General features: G+C 36.1%; 1 protein-coding gene across 4 annotated transcripts in view; it reads right to left on the reverse strand.

The window, feature by feature from the left end:
- The window catches only part of LOC135225149 (transcription factor SOX-8-like), a 51,107-nt gene extending 26,114 nt beyond the window's left edge, over positions 1 to 24,993 (reverse strand). For 2 of the 4 annotated variants that reach the window (XM_064264378.1, XM_064264377.1), the window contains exons 1-2: positions 23,944 to 24,993; positions 4,322 to 4,495 (exon numbers count right to left, since the gene is read on the reverse strand). In XM_064264378.1, the coding sequence (XP_064120448.1) occupies positions 4,322 to 4,495; positions 23,944 to 24,401 (632 nt within the window). In that variant the 5' untranslated portion in view covers positions 24,402 to 24,993. The remainder of the gene's footprint in view (positions 1 to 4,321; positions 4,496 to 23,943) is intronic. The other 2 variants (XM_064264380.1, XM_064264379.1) reach the window with 2 other exon arrangements.
- Positions 24,994 to 25,259: the final 266 nt, after the last annotated feature.

Consider the following 25,259-nt stretch of genomic DNA (forward strand, 5'->3'; position numbering starts at 1 on the left):
ATACTGTCCGAGGGAGGATAGGAACAGCTCAGGTTACGACATAACTCAACCCAGGCCACGAGAAGTGGTTGCGGAAATATGGCATGGCGAGATATCCTTCTTGATATTCTGAATGTCTTCGTATCCTTTTCTGCGGAAAGAAAATGCACGGGAAGGATTCGTCGTTTTATCGGCAGATCCTTCGAAGGATTTGCCGTGGGATTTGTCATCGTGATAGTTCTCTTTATGGGGTGAAAATCGGAGGTGGGTTCTTGGATTGGTATGGCCTGGAGAGAGAGAGAGAGAGAGAGAGAGAGAGAGAGAGAGAGAGAGAGAGAGAGGCAGAGGTTGCAGAATACGATGATATGTCAGATTTATCATTTATGTATACATTTACACATATATATGTATATCATATATGTATATGTATATAGATATATATATATATATATATATATATATATATATATATATATGTACTAAGCAGGAATTATCATTTAACATTCAGTTCAATACATTTCGGGAATCACTTACACCGGAGGGGAATTATAAGTGATAAAGTGATTCGTCACCGGCGGGATTCGAACTGTAGCGCGGTTTAGAAACAACGGCAGACAGTGACTTACACCACTGAGCCATTCACACACACACACACACATATATGTGTATATATATATATATATATATATATATATATATATATATATATATATATATATATATATTGTACGTGAAAATATGTATTTCATGTCCCTCTTGATTTAGAGATTCAGTACGAAGAATGTGGGTGATTATATGCAGTTGGTCTTTTTCCTGTTTATTGCTGAATTGGCACAATTTCACATTTCTCTCTCTCTCTCTCTCTCTCTCTCTCTCTCTCTCTCTCTCTCTCTCTGTTGAACATTGTCTCAGCTTTGGACTAAATTTACGACGCTTAGGAATACACAGATCTAATTTTAATTCCCTACTTTGCTTGTATGAAGGCTATCAGCCTAGCGGTGGTGGATGTAAGGCAGACATACTTCTGCTGATTTGAATATTTCACAGCAGAACGTTCTCAATTTCTGTCTGTGTTAGATGATGCTGGTGGACACCTGTCATACATACACATAGCTTATATTTGTGCATTACCTTTAGACATGCCTCATTAGTTATTAGCGTTAGCTACATAGCAGACAATACTCTTTTAACCTCGCGTGTCCTTACGGATCGAAGTACAGCGTGCATAAAAGTTTTTCACATCAGGTAATGAGAACCATCGCATTCTACCGCGCCAGGGACGCAGACGTTTAAACCCTGACAGCGCAACAGCAAAAGCAGCAGATAAGCAGAAGACCTATCTGACGATAAGAGCTTCGTTTATCACACAGCGAGGCCGTATCAGCCTTTTCCTGGAAAATCGGCCTGACTTTATAAATAGGTTTCCCAGTGTACTGAGCAGGACGCCGATGATGATAGCCGATGATAACACTCCGTATTAGTATCAGTATCATTTGGCTAATGTTCACGTTAACGAAGTTTGTATACAGTAAAGGAATGTCGTTTTATGTCGCTTGATATATTGAACACCATGGTGACGCGAACATAGACAAATGCGAACGGTTTTTTGGAGGGAAAATTGCCCTACATGACAACTCTGCCAGACCTTCGAAGACACTCAAGACGAAGAAGGGGTAAGAGGGCATTGGTATGGGCATGGCGGCGTTGGTAGGGACGCCTCTGGAGGGGGAAGAGGAGGAGGAGGAGAAGGAAGGGTCAGTGGGTCACTCCTTAGGGAGACTCACCCTCGGGGTACGACTGCGGGGTATTATACTACAGGTGCCCCAGGTCTCTTTCAAGATGTAGTGGAATGTTTTATGGCCTTGGCGCTACAGACATTTATGTAGCCTTTTGGGGCGTTTGTAAAGACGCTACAGAAATTATTTCTTTTTTCTTTTTTCTAGACAATTTCTGGGGCGTTCAGAAGGACGCTACAGAAATTATTTATTTTGTAGTTTTTTTTCCTGAAAAACGTTTAGGAAAAAGACAAGAAGACACAATCGATCCATTGAAAATCTTTGTAAAAGTTGTAAAATGAAAATAGCCTTCTATGCGTGACGTGAAAATTGTAAACTGTAAGATGTATTTTATTATATATATATATATATATATATATATATATATATATATATATATATATATATATACCTATATATAGAAATGCATATTACATATATATTTATATATAATATTATATATATATATATATATCTTATTTATATAACATACCTACATAACTACATACATCATACATACATACACTAATAACATATACAGAACACTAAGGGCTGTGAGAAAATCCCTGTATGAATCATATTCACAACGAAAGTTACTAAAATAAACTGCTATCCTCAAACTAATATGAATCGATGTTCACTTACTGATATAACAGACAAATTTATCGTTTTTCCTAATATTTATTATTATTATTAGTATGTCAGTTTTCATCCAGTCATGGCCGTGTCTCATGGCAGTCGTTTCACTACCTGGTAGGTAACGGATTGCGCCTAATTCCTAATAGCCTCAGTTGGGGAACGAACCTGACTGCTCGTGCTGTTGAGGCTAGCTTAATAACCACTGGATCTATAATATATATATATATATATATATATATATATATATATATATATATATATATATATATATCTTGACTGTAATACTACAGTATAATATGAAGATAAAAGGCCCAAAAACAATATTTGAATGTTGCAACCATTATGTTTCAACCACTTCCTTCTGTGTACGAAATATGTGATTGCAACTTTCAAATATTGTTTCATGGGCCTTTTATATATATATATATATCATATATATATATATATATATATATATAATATAATATATATGTATATATTCCCGAATCCCATTTTGTAAAGGTATCATGATTTCTAGGGAGGGGGATAATTCCGCCAGTGCATGTCGCGTGGCGCACTGTAGGCATTACTTAAAGTTGTTTGCGACGCCCGTTCGGACCCTAGCCGCACCCACTTTCTAGCCTTTTACTTGACCTCCCTTCCTCCTTCCTTTTATCATTTATGCTGTCCAACTCCTCTGACTGGAGTTGTTCGCCCTGTTTCGCCCTTAGAATCTTGTACTTCATTTTCTTCATATTCCGGATAACTTTATCTTGTTGTCCAACTCCTCCAACTTCCATTTTTCCCTTTCTTAATCACTGAGGTCCTAAAATTCATGAAATCAATCGATCATATATATCTGACAGGTGTAGTGACTTTCGTATTGGTATTGTTAATAACTTCATTATCATAATGATCTCATTATGATAAATGCTCCGGTCGTCTTTTTTTCCTAAAAGCTACGTTCAAGCAGTATCCCTTGTTTTCTAGTGGGTCCTCGTTTAAGGAAACCAAACGAAATAGGGCCCTAAGGAAGGGGACGCCGGAGAGAAGTTTAAATAAATAAATAAATAAATAAATAAATAAATAAATAAATAAATAAATAAAAATAGATAAAAATAAATAAATAAATAAATAATAAATAGATATATAAATGCCTACAGTGCACCGCGTTCGAGAGGAAAATTGTGATATAGAAATTAGGCCAAGGGCTGGGACCTGTATGAGGTCATTCACCGCTGAAAGCGATATAGCGTGCCTTCGGCACCTAGCTGCAACCACTTTCGTTCCTTTTACTGTACCTCCTTTCATATTAACTTTCTTCGTTCTTACTTTCCACCCTCTCCTAACACTTGATTCATAGTGCAACTGCTTTGAGGTTTTCCTCCTGTTACGCCTTTCAAACCTTTCACTGACAATTTCCATTTCAGCGCTGAATGACCTCATAGGTCCCAGTCCTTCGGTTAACTTAAAACGCTTTTGTACAGAGGGCTAACGCATCATTGCGTTCAATATTAAGTAGGTTAAATTTTAAGTAAACCCTAAAGTAAAAAAGAGGAAAAGTGAGATTGCATATGCGTAAAATGTTAATGAATTCAACCTAAAATTGAAAAACACAAGCATGAGAGCTGAACCTTAAAATAAAAAGAGGAAAAGTGAAAGTAAATATGAATAAATTATTAATGAATTCAATCTAAAAAAAAAAAAAAAAAAAAAAAAAAAAAAAAAAAAAAAAAAACAGAACATGAGAGCTGAACCTTAAAATAAAAAGAGGAAAAGTGAAAGTAAATATGAATAAAATGTTACTGAATTCAATCTAAAAAAAAAAAAAAAGCAGAACATGAGAGCTGAACCTTATAATAAAAAGGAAAAATGAGAGTACATACGAGTAAAATATTAACGAATTCAACCTAAAATTGAAAAAACAGAGGAAGGAGAACTAGACCTACCGCCATATCCTGCCGAGGGACTTGGAGAGTTCGGCGTTGTGCACCTGACGGTGGTTGCAGGAGAGCTTCCGGCGGGCCTCCTGTGCCCACACCATGAAGGCGTTCATGGGGCGTTTCACGTGGACCTTCCTGCGTTCGCTGCCGGCGGCGTCCCTGCGGGGTTCGGTAACTGTACTACAAGACATGGAAGGACCAGTAAATGAATAGGACTCATTTGAAAAGGAAATTGTTTTTTTTTTTTCCTACTGCGCCTGCGCGAAGATGTCTGGACGCATGCGCAGTAGGATGACTTGCACGCATGAAGAGCTATTACGGTTTGTAATCCTGGGAAAAAAATGACTGATTATTTAAATTAATTCGTATTTCTTCTAAAGCATACGAACTGTAGTTTGTCATATGTGGAATCATCTTACTTACTGCGCATGTGCGGAGATGTCTGGGCGCATGCGCAGTAGGATGACTGCACGCATTAAGAGCTACTACAGTTTGTATGCCTGGGAATAATGACTGATTATTTAAAGTAATTCGTATTTTTATTAAAGTATACAAACTGTAGTTTGTCATATGTGGAGTCATCTTATTACGCATGCGCGAAGAAGTATGCGCACATGCGCAGTAGGACGACTTTCACAAAGCTACTGTCTGTATACCTGTGAAAAAAAATATGACAAATTTTAAAAGTAATTGGTATTTTTTTCTCAAGGAAAACTAACCGTAGATTTTCATTTGTTGGGTTATCCTACTGTGGATGCGCGCGTGCGCAGTAGAAGGACAATAGAGTAAAAGCTGAACAAAGTTCAATATTTGCAGAAATGTGTCCGAATCCCATTTGAATTCATTGTGGGTCAGTTTCCACATAGATTGAAATTTATTATTTTCATTGTACACTGAATTCATTAAATGTATTAATGTAGACAAAAGGAGATTTGAATTTGTGCTAAAAATGGGATTTAATTTTCTAATCAAAATTATATTAAAAGAGATACATGTTATAGGCAATAAACACAGATATTTTTTTAGTTACTTGTTGAAGAATATAGGGTTACAATTTGCGTCAGATATCAAGAAACGAAGTTATTTGTTTTATCAAATGAGATCAACGGTTCATATCCACGGATAGACCGAAGAATGTTTAACAATTTATTTTTAATTATCTGATAAAATACAAGTTGCTTAATATAAAAAAAAAGCTTGATAGATGCATAAGTAGGAAGATATTTGCACCCCTCAAAAAAAAGAGAAAAACGTGTACGCAAGACAATTTGAATGACGTACGATATCTAAATACTTCTTTCAGAAATATTTAGATTTGGTTGGTAAAAGTTCAGAGGTTCACTCCAAGCCCCTGTTTATTCCCTATCAAACCTTACCACACTTAGTGGCTTAAAAATAATTTAATCTAAACAAACTAATCATTTAGAAGGCGTCAGTATGAGTCTACTTGAGAAGTGATTTTTTTTTGTTACAGTTTAAAGCCAGTCAGTTTTTAAATTAAATATGGATGTTTGACGTGTAAATAATTAAGTATCCACAAACATTAAGCTACAAACATCATTCAATATCCAGTACGTTCCACTTTGGGAGTATCAGCGAAGGGGAATTATAACTGACAAAGGATTTAGCAAAAGGGAGATTCGAACCCTCGACAGTACGTATCGACGACTTTCAGTCGACAGATGAGGGGTTAATGACGTCGACCTAAGTCGTCGGTACGCACTGTAGGGCGTTCGAGTCTCCCATGTACCGAATCGCCTGTCAGTTGTAATTCCCCATCGGTGAAATTCCCGAAGTAGAGCGAACTGGATATGAAACGACGATTTTAGCAGTGCCTTAGTGGAGTAATCGGTATGGTCTTGGCCTGCCACCTCAGTGGCCGCGAGTTCGATTCTCAGGCATTACATTGAGGTGTGAGAGATGTGTATTTCTGGTGATAGAAGTTCACTCTCGACGTGGTTCGGAAGTCACGTAGTAAAGCCGTTGGTCCCGTTGCTTCCATGCAACGTAAAAACACTATACAAACAAAATAAGCAAACCTTTCATTTTACTGTACCTTCGTTCACAATCTCTTTCTTCCATCTGACTCTCCATCCTCCCCTAACAATATTTGTTTCTTGGTGCAAATGAGAAGTTTTTTTTTTCTTCCTGTTGCAACTTTCAACCTTTCTACTTTCTACTTTCAGTTTCCCTTTCAACGCTCAACTATTTACCAGTAGGCGAATTATTATTATTATTATTATTATTATTATTATTATTATTATTATTATTATTATTATTATTATTATTATTATTGGTGTATTTAGGTAGAAGATCCTCTTTCAAGCATGTTCTATTGAAGGAGATTGGTGCTTCAGCTGCATTTATTTTATAGACGTTCTTTTCTATCCTTATTACGGCTTTTTCAGTACTATTTAGGTTGGTGAGTAACACGCCCATTGGATACATATGAAAAGTCAAGATAATTTATGTATGCAGCAATCTCCTTCAATAGAACATATTATATTATTATTATTATTTTTTTTTTTTTTTTGCTGTATCACAGTCCTCCAATTCGACTGGGTGGTATTTATAGTGTGGGGTTCCGGGTTGCATCCTGCCTCCTTAGGAGTCCATCACTTTTCTTACTATGTGCGCCGTTTCTAGGATCACACTCTCGCATGAGTCCTGGAGCTACTTCAGCGTCTAGTTTTTCTAGATTACTTTTCAGGGATCTTGGGATCGTGCCTAGTGCTCCTATGATTATGGGTACGATTTCCACTGGCATATCCCATATTCTTCTTATTTCTATTTTCAGATCTTGATACTTATCCATTTTTTCCCTCTCTTTCTCTTCAACTCTGGTTTCCCATGGTATTACGACATCAATGAGTGATACTTTCTTCTTGACTTTGTCAATCAACGTCACGTCTGGTCTATTTGCACGTATCACCCTATCTGTTCTGATACCATAGTCCCAGAGGATCTTTGCCTGATCGTTTTCTATTACTCCCTCTGGTTGGTGCTCGTACCACTTATTACTGCAAGGTAGCTGATGTTTTTTGCACAGGCTCCAGTGGAGGGCTTTTGCCACTGAATCATGCCTCTTTTTGTACTGGTTCTGTGCAAGTGCCGGGCATTCGCTTGCTATGTGGTTTATGGTTTCATTTTTCGTATTGCACTTCCTACATATGGGAGAGATGTTATTTCCGTCTATCGTTCTTTGAATATATCTGGTTCTTAGGGCCTGATCTTGTGCCGCTGTTATCATCCCTTCAGTTTCCTTCTTTAGCTCTCCCCTCTGTAGCCATTGCCATGTGTCATCGGTGGCTAGTTCTTTAGTCTGTCTCATGTATTGTCCGTGCATTGGTTTGTTGTGCCAGTCCTCTGTTCTGTCTGTCATTCTCCTGTCTCTCTATATTTCTGGGTCTTCGTCTACTTTTATTAGTCCTTCTTCCCATGCACTCTTTAGCCACTCGTCTTCACTGGTTTTCAGATATTGCCCCAGTGCTCTGTTTTCGATGTTGACGCAGTCCTCTATACTTAGTAGTCCTCTCCCTCCTTCCTTTCGTGTTATGTATAGTCTGTCCGTATTTGCTATTGGGTGTAGTGCTTTGTGTATTGTCATATGTTTCCTGGTTTTCTGATCTATGCTGCGGATTTCTGCCTTCGTCCATTCGACTATTCCTGCACTGTATCTGATTACTGGCACTGCCCATGTGTTTATGGCTTTTATCATATTTCCGGCATTGAGTTTTGACTTGAGTATCGCCTTGAGTCTCTGCATATATTCTTTCCTGATCGTGTCCTTCATCTCTTGGTGTTTTATATCCCCTCCTTCCATTATTCCCAGGTATTTGTATCCTGTCTCATCTATGTGTTTGATGTTGCTCCCATCTGGTAGCTTTATCCCTTCAGTTCTCGTTACTTTGCCTTTTTGTTGACTAAGGCGCATTTTTCTATTCCAAACTCCATCCTGATGTCCCCAGATATAATCCTTACAGTCTGGATTAGGGTATCTATTTCCTTGATGCTCTTACCATACAGCTTGATGTCGTCCATGAACATCAGATGGTTGATTCTGTTGCCTCTTTTCTTGACTTGGTACCCGGCATCCATTATTATTATTATTATTATTATTATTATTATTATTATTATTATTATTATTATTATTATTATTATTATTATTGAAAAGGAATGCTGCTTCTGCTCCATATATTTTATATAGAGACTCTACCGGATTTGACGACCTCCTTTGGCACGTTGTTGCTTGCCAACTTGAGCAACACCGAAATATCCTTGATAAGGAAAATAGAGAAGACTCTATACAAAATTAATGGAGCTGAAACAGCAAAACTTTTCAAGAAGACATGTTTGAGAGAGGGTCTACTCCAAAAATATTATTATTTTTATTATTATCATTGTTATTATTGGTTGGAGGTCCACAATGATATAGCATGTGAGTTTATTTTGGACCTGCAACCATTGTCATCATTTTCGACACGGAAAACTGTGCCCACTATTATTATTATTATTATTATTATTATTATTATTATTATTATTATTATTATTATTATTATTATTATTATTATTATTATTATTATTTATTTATTTTTGTTGGTCTATCAGTGTCCTCCAATTCGACTTGGTGGTATTTATAGTGTGGGGTTCCGTGTTGCATCCTGCCTCCCTAGGAGTCCATCACTTTTCTTAACTATGTGCGCCGTTTCTAGGATCACACTCTTCTGCATGAGTCCTGGAGCTACTTCAGCCTCTAGATTTTTTCAGATTCCTTTCCAGGGATCTTGGGATCGTGCCTAGTGTTCCTATGATTATGGGTACAATTTCCAATGGCATATCCCATATTCTTCTTATTTCTATTTTCAGGTCTTGATACTTATCCATTTTTTCCCTCTCTTTCTCTTCAATGAGTGATACTTTCTTCTTGATTTTGTCAATAAACGTCACGTCTGGTCTTTTTGCACGTATCACCATATCTGTGCTGATACCATTATTATTATTATTATTATTTTATTATTATTATTATTATTATTATTATTATTATTATTATATATTATATTATTATTATTATTATTATTATTATTATTATTATTATTATTATTATTATTATTATTATTTTTAGAAGATAAACCCCTCTTCATAAGGCACAAACCCACCAAAGGGGCCACTGATTTGAAATTCAAGCTTCCAAAGAATATGGTAGGCTACAGGGAATATAAACTGTTTTCTTAATTTAACATTACTCTTATGAAAGCTGCAGTGATTAGGCTAATAAAGAAATAAGCAGGTAATATAGGCAAAAAAGAAAAAAAAAAAATTAGCGTAGTCAGCTGGTCTTGCATAATGTCCAATTCTTTACAGGCTGTTCACCTGCATTAATCTATACACCTGTTTGGACAGAGACTACAATACGGAACCCAAGGTAAAAAAAAAAAGATTGAGAGAGAGAATAATGCCAAGTTCGACACTCCAGATACCTCATTACGAATTCAGATTTACACCTTTGTTAAAAGATCGCATTTTTGTCCCGCCCGAGGAAGAAGAAGAAGGAGAAGAGTAGCGACGCATGTGCACATCAACCCTCTACCCGGCTCTCGTCCAAAAAAAAAAAAAAAAATCTTAAGTCTAGGCCAAGAGCGTTTGTATCCATCGCATTTGCCATCACGGCGATCGAGATTCGACCATCCTGTATCCTTTGTCCTCCGGAGCTTGGAGAGGGCCAAGGAGGAATCCTCAGGGAGTCCTTCGAGAGGATCGACGAGGGACGAGAGCAAGCAATGATGGGCGCGATCAGGAGGGGGGTCGGCAGAGAGTGGGTCCTGGACCTAATCACTATGCCGGGAGGGTCGCGCAAGTCAAACATTTCGGGACAATAGCCGAGCGTCCTCCTGCTCCTCCTCCTCCTCTTCCTCCTGCTCCTCCTCCTCCTCTTCTTCTTCTTCTTCGCCTCTCCCGTCGAAGGGAGCGCCTTCCTCACTCGGGACCAATTAAACACGTTTCGCAGGTCGTGTTACCACGCGGGACGCCCTTGGGTCGAGCGTGGAGTTTGCCCCGTGTCCCGATGACTGTGGCTTTTCTCGTAAATATAAATAACTCTTTGAATTATATATATATATATATATATATATATATTAATATAGAAATATATATATACTATATATATATATATATATATATATATATAATATATATATCATTATATATCTAGGTATATATATATCTATATATATGTATATATATATATATCTATGTATATATATATCTATATATATGTATATATATATATATTATATATATATATATATATATATATATATATATATATATATATATATATATATATATATATATATATATATATGTGTGTGTGTGTGTGTGTGTGTGTGTGTGTGTATTATATGCATAAATTTATTTATATGTATATAATGTGTATTTATATATATACTCGTATAAATGCAAGTATATATACATATACACACATCCCTATATATATGTATATACATATGTATATATAATTACGTATATACTATAATTACGATAGTGGAACTCAGTGTAGAAAAGGCAAAGTGATCTTTCACATTCACTGTTGATCCCTGCTCCCCTCTATCAGCCTACAAAAAAAAAAAAAAAAAAAACTGATTTGATGAGCAGCATCATCATTATGGAATAAATGTGCGTCGTTGTCGAACTTCTACATTCTAGAGGTCCTTTATTCCTTCGTTGTCTTGCTATTGGAACTTCAGAGGTTCAGGCGAAGATGCAATGCATCACTACCTAATAACAAATCTTGTATTTTACTTTACATTTTTATCTATTTATTTGTTTATCTATTTATTTATTGATTCGTTCATTTATTTTTTCTTTCCTAAACAGTGATCTTTTACCTCTATTTCCTATTACTTTCTGTTACTTCTATTGAACACCATATTCTATGGAAGCCTGAATATTAAGCCAATGGTCCCTGTTGTGGGCTTGTTCCATTATGAATAGGGGTCATCCATTGATAATTATAATAGTAATAATCTTACTATAATGGGCCTTATGTCTGTCCGTCTGTCTGTCATTCAATCACGGCCAAACGGATGGTCCGATGGGCATGAAACGTGGCAAGGTTATAGTGAGGACCCCTAAGATGGTTTATAATGGGGTTTCATCCTACCTCACCCCCGTACTCCGAAGGGGGTGGGGATGAGAAGGGATTCCCTGAAACTGAGCTGGTTCTGCCCGTGAAACAAAGCTGGTTATGCCCGTAGAATTAGATACTTTACGAATTTATCATACATAATTTCTGGATACATATGTCTGCTAATAATAATAATAATAATAATAATAATAATAATAATAATAATAATACGGTGTATCTGGTCTGGAAGGTGAGTCATCAGCTGTGAAGGTTCCTAATGTCTAGATTGATTCCTAATATTTAGGTAGTAACTGGGTTATTCCTAAATCTACGTAATATCTTGGTTGGTTCCTCAGATCTAGGTAATAACTATCTTGATTCCCAATATCTAGATCGATTCCTAACATCTGGGTAATATCTAAGTTTATCCCTAACATTGATGATTCCTAATATTTAGGTCATATCTGGCTTGATTCCTAATATTTAGGTTGATTCATAATATATAGGTAATATCTAGGTTGATTCATGATATCTAGGGTGATTCATAATATCTAGGTAATATCTAGGTTGATTCATCATATCTAGGTAATCTCTAGGTTGATTCATAATATCTAGGTAACATCTAGGATGATTCCAAAAGGAAACTGCTGCATCATTAGCGCCGAATGACGTCGTAGGTTCCAGAGCTTGACTTTTGGCCTAAATTCTATGTTCTTTTCTATTCTAAGTAAATTTTTTCGTTCCAGCGCTGAATGACCTCATATGTCCCAGTGTTTGACCTCATGGGTACCAGTGGTTGGCATTTGGCCTAAATTCTATATATTTAGTTCTATATTCGACACGTAAAAGGTTTCCTATTCAGGGTATTATATATTTCTACCAAAATCGGGTCACTTGTTTTCAAGCCTGTCAAAATACCCACCTCTGGTCAAATGTTTGTAAAGCGCCTCAGTGGCGTGGTCGGTATGGTGTCGGCGTGCCACCTTGGTAGCGGCGAGTTCGATTCTCGGACATTCCACGGAGGGGTGAGAGATGTGTATTTCTGGTAATAAAAGTTCACTCTCGAGGTGGTTCGGAAGTCACGTAAAGCCGTTGGTCCCGTTGCTGAATAATCACTGGTTCCAAGCAAGAGACAAACACAACGTAAGAAGATAAACCTAAAATAAAAACGTAACTTCATCGTAAATAATTAGAAGTTTCCTGATGCCCCAACGGTTAATATCTGAGGTTGTTAAAAAAACTTCCTTTTTTTTCTCGGGGTTGTAGAGAGAAAGCGAGGAAGTTCCACGTGCTCTTTTTGCGTCACTATTAGAGAGAGAGAGAGAGAGAGAGAGAGAGAGAGAGCAATGGGATGCTAAAACCTTGTTATAGTAGATTCACATCAGCCGTGCATTTGATGTCTAGGCCAGTCCCTTACGACGCTCCTGATTGGGCTGTTGATAAGCCAATCACAGGGCTGGAAACTCTCAGTCTCTCTCGAGAGGTCACATAGGCAGGATGTATGTCCCACCTCTCCTGAAAGACGTATACTTCAGGAGAGGTGGAACATAGATCCTATCCATGTGAATTCTCGAGAGAGACTGAGAGTTTCCAGCCCTGTGACTGGCTTATCAACAGTCAATCAGGAGCATCGTAAGGGACTGACCTAGACATCAAATGCACCGTCGATGTGAATCTACTAGTGATGAAGACAGAACGTATCTTAGCTAGGCTATTATTTTCCATCGAGTTAAACTTTTTATAATTAGGAATTATCAAATGCATTTTTAAAAATTATGAATCATCAAACGTTCGTGAATTATGAATTACCAAACGTCTTTGAATGATTAATTATCAAACGTTTGAGAATCATGATTTATCAAAGTTTTTTTTTTTATTATGAATTATCTAGCGTTCGTGAATTATGAATGATCAAAACGTCCGTGAATTTTTAATTATCAAACGTTTGAGAATCATTAATTATCAAGCGATTTGTTAAATTGTGAATGATCAAACTTTCTTAATTATGAATTATCTAGCGTGCGTGAATTATGAATGATCAAACATTTGTGCATTATTAATTATCAAACGTTTGGGAATCATGAATTATCAAAGGATTTTTAAAAAAATGAATTGTCATACGTCGTTGAGTTATGAATGATTAAAGTCTGTAAATTATTAATTATCAACGTTCGTGAATAATGAATTCTCAAACGTATGTGAATTATCAAACGCTTAAGAATCATTAATTATCGAACGATTTTTTGAAATTACGAATTATCAAACGTTTTTGAATTATGGATGATTAAAGTCGGTAAATTATGAATGATCAAACGCTCGTGAATAATGAATTCTCAATCGTCTGTGAATTATGAAACTAATTGCAATAATAACCTTCGGCATTTGACCCACCATTGAGAATATACCTGACCTAACTTTTCTGAGACCAGGTCAAATCACTGACTGACATCTGCCTGCAAATTAGACGTACTATGAAACCTCTCATTATATCAGTAACTGCAAAGTTATGTTGAAAGGACTCCAGGGCTGTAAGGAAGATACTTTGACATGGGTGGAATTAGGATTGAATATGAGAGAAGGGGCTTCATAAAACTTCCTAGAATAAAAAAAAAAATGAATTTAAAAGAAAATAAGTATAACATGTTTTCCTAGGTTAGCATAGTTTTTTTTTCAACATTAAAGTCATTTTACAACGCGTAAATAGTTGTTAAATCTTGAATCACGATTTCTCAAAAATAAAATGACGAAAATCTGATAGAGTCTAATAATAATCTATAGAAATTTAAAAAAAATCCGTCAGTGCACCTCATGCAGTGCACTGTAGGCTTTACTTAAGGTTCTTTGCAGCGTGCCTACGGCCCCTAGCTGCAACCTCATTCGTTTCATTTACTTTACCTCCCTTCATATTCTCTTTCTTCCATCTTACTTCCCACAATCGTCTAACAATTGATTCATAGCGCAATTGCGAGGTTTGCCTCCTGTTATACCTTTCAAACCTTTTACTGTCAACTTCCGTTTCTGCGGACAGTTCGCCGTGTGAGTTACTCTGAAGGGACCTCCTACCTCCCCAGGGTTGTAGGGGGTGGGGAGAGGAATGGCATCTGGTATTTCCATCACTGAAGTAACGCTAGAAATAATTTTCTTTATTTATAACTGCACCTGTTTTCATATATACGTACTAATTTTTTTTTCACGTGAAGCTGGCAAAGATATTATATATTCCTCGTGGTCACATTCTGATAATCCAGTTGCGAGTTCGAATCCTGCTAAGGCCATCAGAATTTCTTCATATCCATGCTTTTGGATCTGAGGTTTTGTGGTTATTACAATTGTATTACGTGGTTGGTGAAGTTATTAGTAGACACACACACACATATATATATATCTTTATATATATATATATATATATATATATATATATATATATATATATATATATATGTTTTTTTTTTTACATTGTTAATATCTACAAAACCTGTTGGGAATTATTTACGATTCTTTTGCTCGACATTTCTTTTTTTCTCTTTTTTTTTTAAGTTTAACGTTTCTTTTTTAGTTCCCTTTTGATGTACGCTATTTACTTAGAATTTTTATTAGTTATGCATTAATGTGTCAGTTTACGTTTTCCTTTTTCAATATCAATATCTCATCTTTTCTTTCTGTATTTCTTATTATTACCTTCTGTTACGTCTTTCCAACGAACATCATGTTCTTTGGAAGCTTGAATTTCGAGGCAGTGGTCCCTATGGGGAACTTTGTCCATATAAATATGATTCATCCTCTAAATAATAATAATAATAATAATAATAATAATAATAAAAATGTGGCGCCGTGGAGGAGTGGGTTAGGCCCTCAATGGACTTAAGTCAAGTTAAGTAACATTGGGGCTGGTCAGTCGTTGGATGGGTGACCGCTCTCCTCGGCGTTGATTCCTTGGGAAAGGATCTTCACCATAATTTCCTCAGTCTACTCAGCTGTAAATGAGTACCTATCCCTGATGGGGTAGGGTCCAGCTATGGGTTAAATAGCAAAACTCAGCAATGATGGAAAGAAATGAAGGAATAAACGACAACGACGTAAATGGAACCTCTGGCAACAGAGGAGCTTCGTCCGGCAACCAGGTATTCAACCCAATTGAAGGGGAAGACGGTCAGGTACTTGGAGGTCGTCATCCAGCAACTGATCACCACAACGAAAGTAATCAACAGCCTGAGATTGGAGCTACAGAAGCAAAAAGGAAGAAATGGCTAGAAAAACTAGAGGCTGAAGTAGCTCCGGGCCTCATGCAGAAGAGTGTGATCCTAGAAACGGCACACATAGTAAGAAAAGTGATGGACTCCTAAGGAGGCAGGATGCAACCCGGAACCCCACACTATAAATACCACCCAGTCGAATTGGAGGACTGTGATAGAGCAAAAAAAAAAAAAAAAAAAAAAAAAAAAAAAAAATAATAATAATGTTTATGCGCACTTTACCCAAACAGTATTATTTTCATAACTGCGTCTTGATTTTTGTAAATTTCTATGACGGAAAAAAGCAATTGCAGGAATCCTGCGTAAGATATTACCTTCTCATGTTTATATATATATATATATATATATATATATATATATATATATATATATATATATATATATATAAATATATAGTTATCATTATTATTGTTTTTACACTTATCTTTGTCCTTTTAAGTCCCATTCATTTAATCCTTTTCCTTCGCGCGTACTTCCCATTCAAAGCAAAGTGAACACATACGGGCGATTTTCACATGATAAGAGTTGATTCTTAATTTGATTGTAAGTAATTGATGTTTTCCAGTAGAGAGAAACAAGAAGTGAGGCATCTGTTATTATCATTAATATCATTACTCCTTTTTTTTTTTTTTTTGGTCTATCATAGTCATCCTACTCGACTGGGTGTTTTTTTTTTTTATTGCGTGGGGTTCCGGGTTGCATCCTGCCTCCTTAGGAGGCCATCACTTTTCTCACTATGTGCGCTATTTCTAGTAGCGACTCTTGTGTGCGAGTCCTGTAGTTACTTCGGTATCTAGTCTTTCCAGGTTCCTTTTCAGGGATCTTGGGATCGTGCCTAGTGTCCCTATGATTATGGGTACAATTTTCACTGGCACATCCCAATATCCTTCTTATTTCTATTTTCAGGTCTTGATACCTGTCATTCTTCTCTCTCCCTTTCTCTTCTACTCTGGTGTCCCATGGTATTGCGACATCAATGAGTGATACTTTCTTCTTGATTTTTTCAGTCAACGTCACGTCTGGTCTGTTTGCACGTATCAGCCTATCTGTTCTGATACCATAATCCCAAAGGATCTTTGCCTGATCGTTTTCTATCACTCCTTCAGGTTGGCGTTCGTACCACTTATTATTGCAAGGTAGCTGGTGTTTCTTGCACAGGCTCCAGTGGAGGGCTTTTGCCACTGAATCATGCTTCTTTTTGTACTGGTTCTGTGCAAGTGCCGGACATTCGCATTCTATGTTGTTTATGTTCTCGTTTTTCATATTGCACTTCCTGCATATGGGCGAGATGTTATTTCCATCTATCGTTCTTTGAACATATCTGGTTCTTAGGGCCTGATCTTGTGCCGCTGTTATCATTCCTTCAGTTTTCCTTTTTGAGCTCTCCCCTCTGTAGCCATTGCCATGTTTCATCGCTGACCAGTTCTTTAGTCTGTCTCATGTACTGTCCGTGCATTGGTTTTTGTTGTGCCATTCCTCTGTTCTGTTTGTCATTCTCCTGTCTGTATATTTCTGGGTCTTCGTCTACTTTTATCAGTCCTTCTTCCCATGCACTCTTGAGCCACTCGTCTTCACAGGTTGTCAGATATTGCCCCAGTGCTCTGTTGTCGATGTTGACGCAGTCCTCTGTACTTAGTAGTCCCCTCCCTCCTTCCTTTCGTGTTATGTATAGTCTGTCTGGTCTATTATTATTATTATATTAAACCTAATGTCAAAATTACCAGCAGAGATAGGATTGAAGTGAAGGTGTTTATTATTATTATTATTATTATTATTATTATTATTATTATTATTTATTTATTATTATTATTATTAAACTGAACGACTGACTACATTTCCCAAGCACAATTACAGGCTACCGGGGTTTAGTTGTCCTGAGATAATAATATCTACTGTGAACTGTTCTGTATTTTACGAAACTAGATTATCGGTTTCATTTGTACTTTCTTTCGGGAAAGATTCGTTAAAAAAGTAACTAAGACAAAATGTAAAATATCCGGTAAAGAAAAATGGGAGTAATTAAAATAATTTGAAATCAAAAGATATTACTTGTTGGGTAGACAGTAACCAGTCTGAACCGTATTTTCCCTTTCAAGTAAAATACAAGCGATATCTTTTGTAATCGTATAGTTTATAGAATTTTCTTTTTTAAAATAAAGAGAAGACGAAAGATATCGGTTTTGTCTATACAACAAAATATGATATACATTTTATGAATAAGAAAAATATTAAAATATTACTCTCAAGGAATACAGTAAATAATCTGTACAATATTTTCCTTTTAAAATAGAAGATTTCTGGTGTCTTTTTTTTTATCTTTGTACAAGAAGAAAATGCATTCTTGAAATTAAGAAGTTTAATTTCCCTCTTATAATTCTACTTAAAAGAGAGAGAGAGAGAGAGAGAGAGAGAGAGAGAGAGAGAGAGAGAGAGAGAGAGAGAGAGAGAGAGAGAGAGAGAGATGCATTTTGGAAACTGAATAATATTACTCTTAGGTAAACGATTAAGTTTGATCCCAATTTTCCTTTCTTCATTTTACAGAAGGATATTTCGTAAATTACAAAATATTACTCTTAAGTAAAAAAAAAAAAAAAAAAAGGGGGGGGGGGGTGGGGGGCCGGTAGGGGACTTTTAGAAATTTGAAATTATTGCTCTCAAGGTATATAGTAAAAATTCTGAGCACTTCTTTCCCTTCAAATTATACGGTTTGCCATATATATTTTTTTTTTTTGCTATGAAAAAAGTAAAGTACATTTCTTAAATGAAAAAATATTACTCTCCTTTTGTTTAAAAAAAGTATAATTTTGAAATAAAAAATATTACTCCTATTTTATTTTTGAAAAATTAAAGTACTTTTTTTAATGAAAAAATATTACTATCCTTTTATTTAAAAAAGTAGAATTCGTATTTTAAATTAAAATAGATTACTCCTTTTAGTAAAATAGGCGAATAACATTTTTTAACTTAAAAATCTATTACTCTCTTTTGTTCTTAAAAGAAAGTGAAGAACCTTTTTTAGATAAACAAAAATATTGCAGTTCTTTTTTGTTCTTGAAAAAAGTGAAATCAATATTTGAAATAAAAAAAATATTCCTCTTCTTTTCTTATGAAAAAATGTAAAATAAATTTTGCAAACAAAAGAATATTTCTCTCCTTATGTTATTAAAAATAATTTCAGTATAATTTGGGCAATAAAATATATTACTCTTCTTTTGTTATTAAAAAAATTAAAGTATATTTTGGGCATTAGAAATATAAAGTATATTTTGGACATTAAAAATATTACTCTCGTTTTGTTATTGAAAAAATGTAAAGTATATTTGGAAAAAAAATTACTCTCCTTTTGTAGTTAAAAAAAATTTTAAGTATACTTTGGAAATAAAAAAATATTACTCCTTTTTTTTGTTAAAAAGATTGTAAGTATATTTTGGAAATAAAAAAAAAACATTACTCTATTTGCTGTTAAAAAAATTTTAAATGTGTGTTGGAAATTAATATAATATTAATCTCCTTTTTTTTGTTAAAAAGATTTAAAGTATATTTTGGATATAAAAAATATTATTCTCATTTTTTATTTTGTTAAAAAGTTTTTAAGCATATTTTGGAAATAGAAAAATATTACTCTCCTTTTTTGTTAAAAAGATTTGAAGTATATTTTGCAAATAAATAATATTACCTCTTTTGTTGAAAAATATTTAAAGTATATTTTAGACATAGAAAAAATATTACTCTCCTTTTTGTTAAAAATATTTAGAATATATTTCGGAAATTAAATAAAAAATATTGCTTTCCTTTTGTTATTAAAAAATTTAAAGTATATTTTGGACATTAAAATAAACATTACTCTCACTTCATACAGTTAGAGGGTTTAAAAACCGTACCCTTCAGGACACCACAAAGCAGTCTTTGATTTTCTATATATATATATATATATATATATATATATTATATATATATATATATATATATATATATATATATAAATCAAAATCACAAAACAGACGGACATACAGACACGCAGAATCACCCGAAACAGGTTTTTCGTTTGTAAACACTTTTTTTTTTTTTCTTTTTTTTTTTTCCTCCAACTTTCTCTCACGCTGGTGAGAAAATGAAACGTGATCCTCCCCTCACCCCTCACCCCCTCCCCCCTCGTCGGATCGTTTCCCTGAAACAAATCCACCGTTAAATGTCTAAAGAGAAAAGAAAAAGGAGTTTAAATGCCGCTTCATTACGACCTCATTTAAAAACACACACACACAGGGTACGGAGAGAATTATTCTGGTGATAAAACAACATAAATAAAAAAAATAATATTTTTTGCATTAATAATTATATTAAGATAAAATTCAGATTTGAAACGATCTCATTTAAAAAAACGCGAAAAATTAAATTCTGACGGTAAATGGACCAAAGGAATTGTGTTGGTCAAAATATACAGAATAAGAAAAAGTTAAATTTTTTGCAGTGGAAATGAACAAAATCCGGTCATAGTAATTTTAGTAAGATAAAAAAAATCGCTTCAAACCACGGCAGTAGCAATCCTGTTAATTAAGATCGAAAAAACTAAGCGTGTAACAAAGCTTTTTTTTTTATTCATTTAACCAGAACCGTGTTTTATTAGGGCTACAAGAAAACGGTCTTAAGGAAAACTAATTCCTGGCGACAGAAATGAAGACATTCTATTAAGATCAAGGAAAAAAAAAACATTTCAGACTATGCCAGTAGCAATTTTGTTAAGATGGAAAAAAACAGCGTGTCACAAATTTTTTTTTTTTTTTTGTTTAACCCAAATTGTGTTTTATTGAGGTTTACCATATAATAAAATGTGTTTTATTAAGGTTTAATATATGAATAAAAAACTGCGGTAGTAGCAAGTCTGTTAATCGAAAAAAAAAAACTTCACGTGACAATATTTATTTTTTAATCAAACATGTTTTTTTTTTACTAAGGTTACGAAAAATAATTCAAACTACGCCAGTAGCAAGACGTTTTAGATCGTAAAAAACCTCGCGTGACGAGAGGTTTTTAATTTTTAACTCGCGTGCAGTAAGCAAGCCACCCGTATATAAACATACGGTCAAGTTAATAATACGGTTTAAACTCCGCATTTGCAGTAATCTGTGTAATAAAGTTATTAACAACTGTTAATTACGAAGTGCTAGATTCTGATATATATATATATATATATATATATATATATATATATATATATATATATATATATATATATATATATATATATACATGTTAATCCGTTTCAAATATTCCAGAATAATGAAATTAATAAAATACTTAACTCAGAAAGAATTTTACAGTAATTACCTGTAGATACAGTTAACAGGGTCCGTCAATTGTACATTTTTATCCATTTATTTATTTTTTTATTTATTTACTTCTTTTTTATGAGTGGTATCTCTTCTTTCCGTATTTCCCTTTACTTTCTCTTGCCTCCTCCAAATGAACACCTTGATATTCTTTGGAAGCTTGGATATTAATTAAGTCAATGGCCCCTGTGGTGGGGTTGTTCCATATGAATAGGTTTCAGCTACTGAATAATAATAATAATAATAATAAAATAAGAGCTATGCCATGATGAAATAGAAAGCCTTACGGGCATATTTGATTATATATTCTAAACTTTATGAGTGAGACGCTTTTTAATAAATTTTTAAATCTGCAGCCAAGCAGATAATTCATTTACTTTTGATAACGACAAACAAATTTTAAAAACCACCTCAGCGCCTCAAGAGTAAAATAGAGGGATATCGCGTTTCACATTTGCCCTTTCGCCGCAGTTTAGAAAACTTCTATAGACAATGACGATTGCATTCGCTCAAGTTTTAGCACTTGAGTGAAAAGGTTAAACTGCTATATATAAGAGAAGGTAACAACAGAGCGGATTATTTATATATCAGTGATTGGTCGTAAATATCGAATAGATTCAGTGGAAGCAGTAATCTATTATTACACCGTTCTCTCTCTCTCTCTCTCTCTCTCTCTCTCTCTCTCTCTCTCTCTCTCTCTCTCAGGAATGCCTCGACTAGGTAATCCTTATTTCAGTAGAATTAAAGCATTTATAGAATGTTCATAGAATATTCTCTCTCTCTCTCTCTCTCTCTCTCTCTCATATGCACACAACTAACTATATGCATAAATAGGTCCCCAGTTGATCATCTTTTTCATTCACTTAGGACGAAACATGAAATGATGAGAAATGGTGAACCTCAACCTAGGTCAGGTCAGGAGTCAGGTCAGGTCAGGTCAGGTCAGTCATTTTCCTGAGATTTCTTCTACGCTTTCTAAAAGCTAAAAAAACTATACCTAAGTTATGAAAGAATCTTAACGCGTAACACAATTAATTCCCAGTCAACCACAATAGTGTAATTCCTTTTTAGGTCTGTATAAGATTCATTTATATCACGTGTAGTTTTATTTAAGCCTTTATTTTCGTCCTGTTGTTTACGAACATTCGGTAAAGAGAGAGAGAGAGAGAGAGAGAGAGAGAGAGAGAGAGAGAGAGAGAGAGAGTTAAAGTTCAGATTCAAGTTTTTTTTTTTTTTTTTTTTTGCAATTTACTTTGGCTGTTCGCATTAAATTTTGCCATATTAATAACAGGTAGGTTAACAGAGAGAGAGAGAGAGAGAGAGAGAGAGAGTTCAAATTCATATTCAAATCTTTATTTGCAATTTAATTTGATAGTTCGCATGAAATTAGCATCAGCTAGGCTCACCGAAAGAGAGAGAGAGAGCGAGAGAGAGAGAGAGAGAGAGAGAGAGAGAGAGAGAGAGAGAGAGAGAGAACTCGTGATTTGCTTAAGCAAGGCTTGTGAAACGAGATAATGACAGTCGTAGAAAGATCATATGAGGTTTATACTTTGAAGGCGTGATGTATACAGATATCTCTATACATCCTTGTATTACGTATCGTATACATAACTCGAACGTGTATACGTATCGTATACCACATACGGTCCCTATGGACGATGGCTCTGTCATTTCTGTACCTATTTAATTATGTACCGTAAAAAATGCCACCTCTAAAATGTTTAGTATTGGGACAAGAAAAGAAATATTAACATCACAATGATTCACGACGACCTTCATAAGATATAATACCCGATGAGAAAATCACTATCAATAGATCTCTGATAACGGTCCAACCATCACATCGGAAGGAAGATGCAACGATAGTGAACAGATTGTGATATCTGCCAATGGTCGAATAACAATATTGGAAGGAAGCGGCAATGATATTGAATAGATTATGATATCTGCTAACGGTCGAACGGTCATATTGGAAGTTAGCTGCGACGATAATGAACAGATTACGATACTTGATAACGGTCGTACAATAATATCGGAAGGAAGATGCAACGATAGTGAACAGATTGTGATATTTGCTAATGGTCGAATAACAATATTGGAAGGAAGAGGCAACGATAGTGAATAGATTATGATATCTGCTAACGGTCGAACGGTCATATTGGAAGTTAGATGTGATGATGGTGAACAGATTGCAATACTTGATAACGGTCGAACAATAATATCGGAAGGAAGGTGCAACGATAGTGAACAGATTGGGATATCTGATAACGGTCGGACAATGATATCGAAAGGAAGATGCAATGATAGTGAACAAGTCATGATACCCGATAACGGTCCAACAATGATACCGGAAGAAAGATGCAATGATAGTGAACAGATTACGATAACAATATCAAGAGGAAGCTGCAATGATAGTGAATAGATTATGATACCTGATAACGGTCGATTAGTAATATCGACAGGGAGATATAATGACATTGAATAAACTCTGATATCTGATAACGGCCGTACAATGATCTCGACTGATAACGGTTGGCCAGTGATATCGAAAGGAAGATGCAATGATAATGAATAGATTACGATAGTTGATAACGGTCGAGAAGTGATATCGGAAGGAAGTTGCAAAGATAGTGAATAGATTATGATACCTGATATCGGTATGGAAATAAAATATCGGAAGGAAAAATCCAATGATAGTGAATATCGGTCGAACAATTGTGTCGAGAGGAAGATACAATGATAGTGAATAGAGTGTGAGATACCAGACGATACAATGACAGCGAACCGACGTTGATATCGGTCAATCAAAATAGGTCGCATTATTACCCTTCCAATTCGTTCTTCATTTGATATCCGGTAAGTGAAGAAAGAGAGAGAGAGAGAGAGAGAGAGAGAGAGAGAGAGAGAGAACACCCTCCAACCTACTTGTTCGCCAGGGGAATCTTGCTCCAGTCGTAGTCCTCGAGTATCTTAGTGACGGCGTCGCCGATGTCCCCGGAGAAGTTGCTTCCAGGCGCCAAGATGACCTCTTCCAGGGACGCCTCGTCCACGACGCTGCTGGGGCCGTTGGCGGTGGCGCGGCCGTTCCCCCCGCTGGAGGGTCCCCCCCGCCCGCTGGCCAGGTCCCCATTGGACACGGTAGTCGTCGAAGTCGTCGATATGGCGTTGGCGAGGGTCGTCAGCGCGCAGGCGCCGCCGACACCGTTGGCGGACGAAGAAGAGTAACTCGGCATGAAGGGCGGCTTGGAATTCGACTTGCCTTCCAGGTTCGTCGTGGTGGGGGCGATGACCCCCCCGCCGCGCGTGGACACTTCCGAGGAGTCGTAGGTTCCCCCCGATTCCCCGAGCATTGGGGACACCGGCTCCTTTTTCACACTCTCCATCGTTGGGGATTTTTCTTTTCTTTTTATTCGTTAACGAATTTTTCTAGTCCCCACAAAAGCTAAATTGATATATTGTCACCTTCTAGATGTATTTTCTTAACCAGGCGGTGGCGTCACACAATTACTTTGATTTTATTTATTTGTTGCTGTAGGATACTGATCTACCCTTTTGAAAGAAAACTTTTATAAGAAAAAAATAAAACTGTATACAACTTCCCCTCAGCGTCATAGGCGATAAGGCATTCCGATGTACAGCGAGGGAGCTTCACGCACGACAAAAACTAACGCGACAAAAAACCCAAATGTTAAAAAAAAGAAAAAAAAAGCTTGACACCATTTGAGTTCAGAACCTGCTCAGGTGCGTTTTTAGACAATAGTCCCTCTCAGCTGCGAAATCAGTGGTAGGGGACTGAAGAAGGAAGTCAGGTTGATGACAGGGGGCCCAGGGACGGAGGTAGTAGTGGTAGGTAGATTCACTGTCACACACACGCGCGCGTCTGTCTACCTGTCACGAGTCTCTCTCTCCCTCGCCTTCAGACACACTAAGCTTCCCTTGTCCGGCCCCAAATAGATTAGTCTTACTTCACTGACTGCTGGGCGAAGACAACTCGCCCCTTGTCTCGCGCCTGAGATGCAGCATCTCGAGATCTGGCGCCCCGCCCCCTTCTACCCCGCTCGGCCAATGGCCATCCCCGCAGGCCGCTTCGTCGCGCTCGATTGGTTCCCCGGTGGAACGGGTGGGCGGGGCGGAGTACCGCAAGCCGCGTTTTTTGGTTTGATTCGGTTTCTCGCGGAGAGCTAAATTTTCGCCCAATTAAAAGCGGCTGACATCGGCGACTTTGGCGCCGCGGTCAGTCA

This window comes from Macrobrachium nipponense, chromosome 13 (genome assembly GCF_015104395.2).
Source record: "Macrobrachium nipponense isolate FS-2020 chromosome 13, ASM1510439v2, whole genome shotgun sequence".
In the NCBI taxonomy this organism is placed as follows: domain Eukaryota; kingdom Metazoa; phylum Arthropoda; class Malacostraca; order Decapoda; family Palaemonidae; genus Macrobrachium; species Macrobrachium nipponense.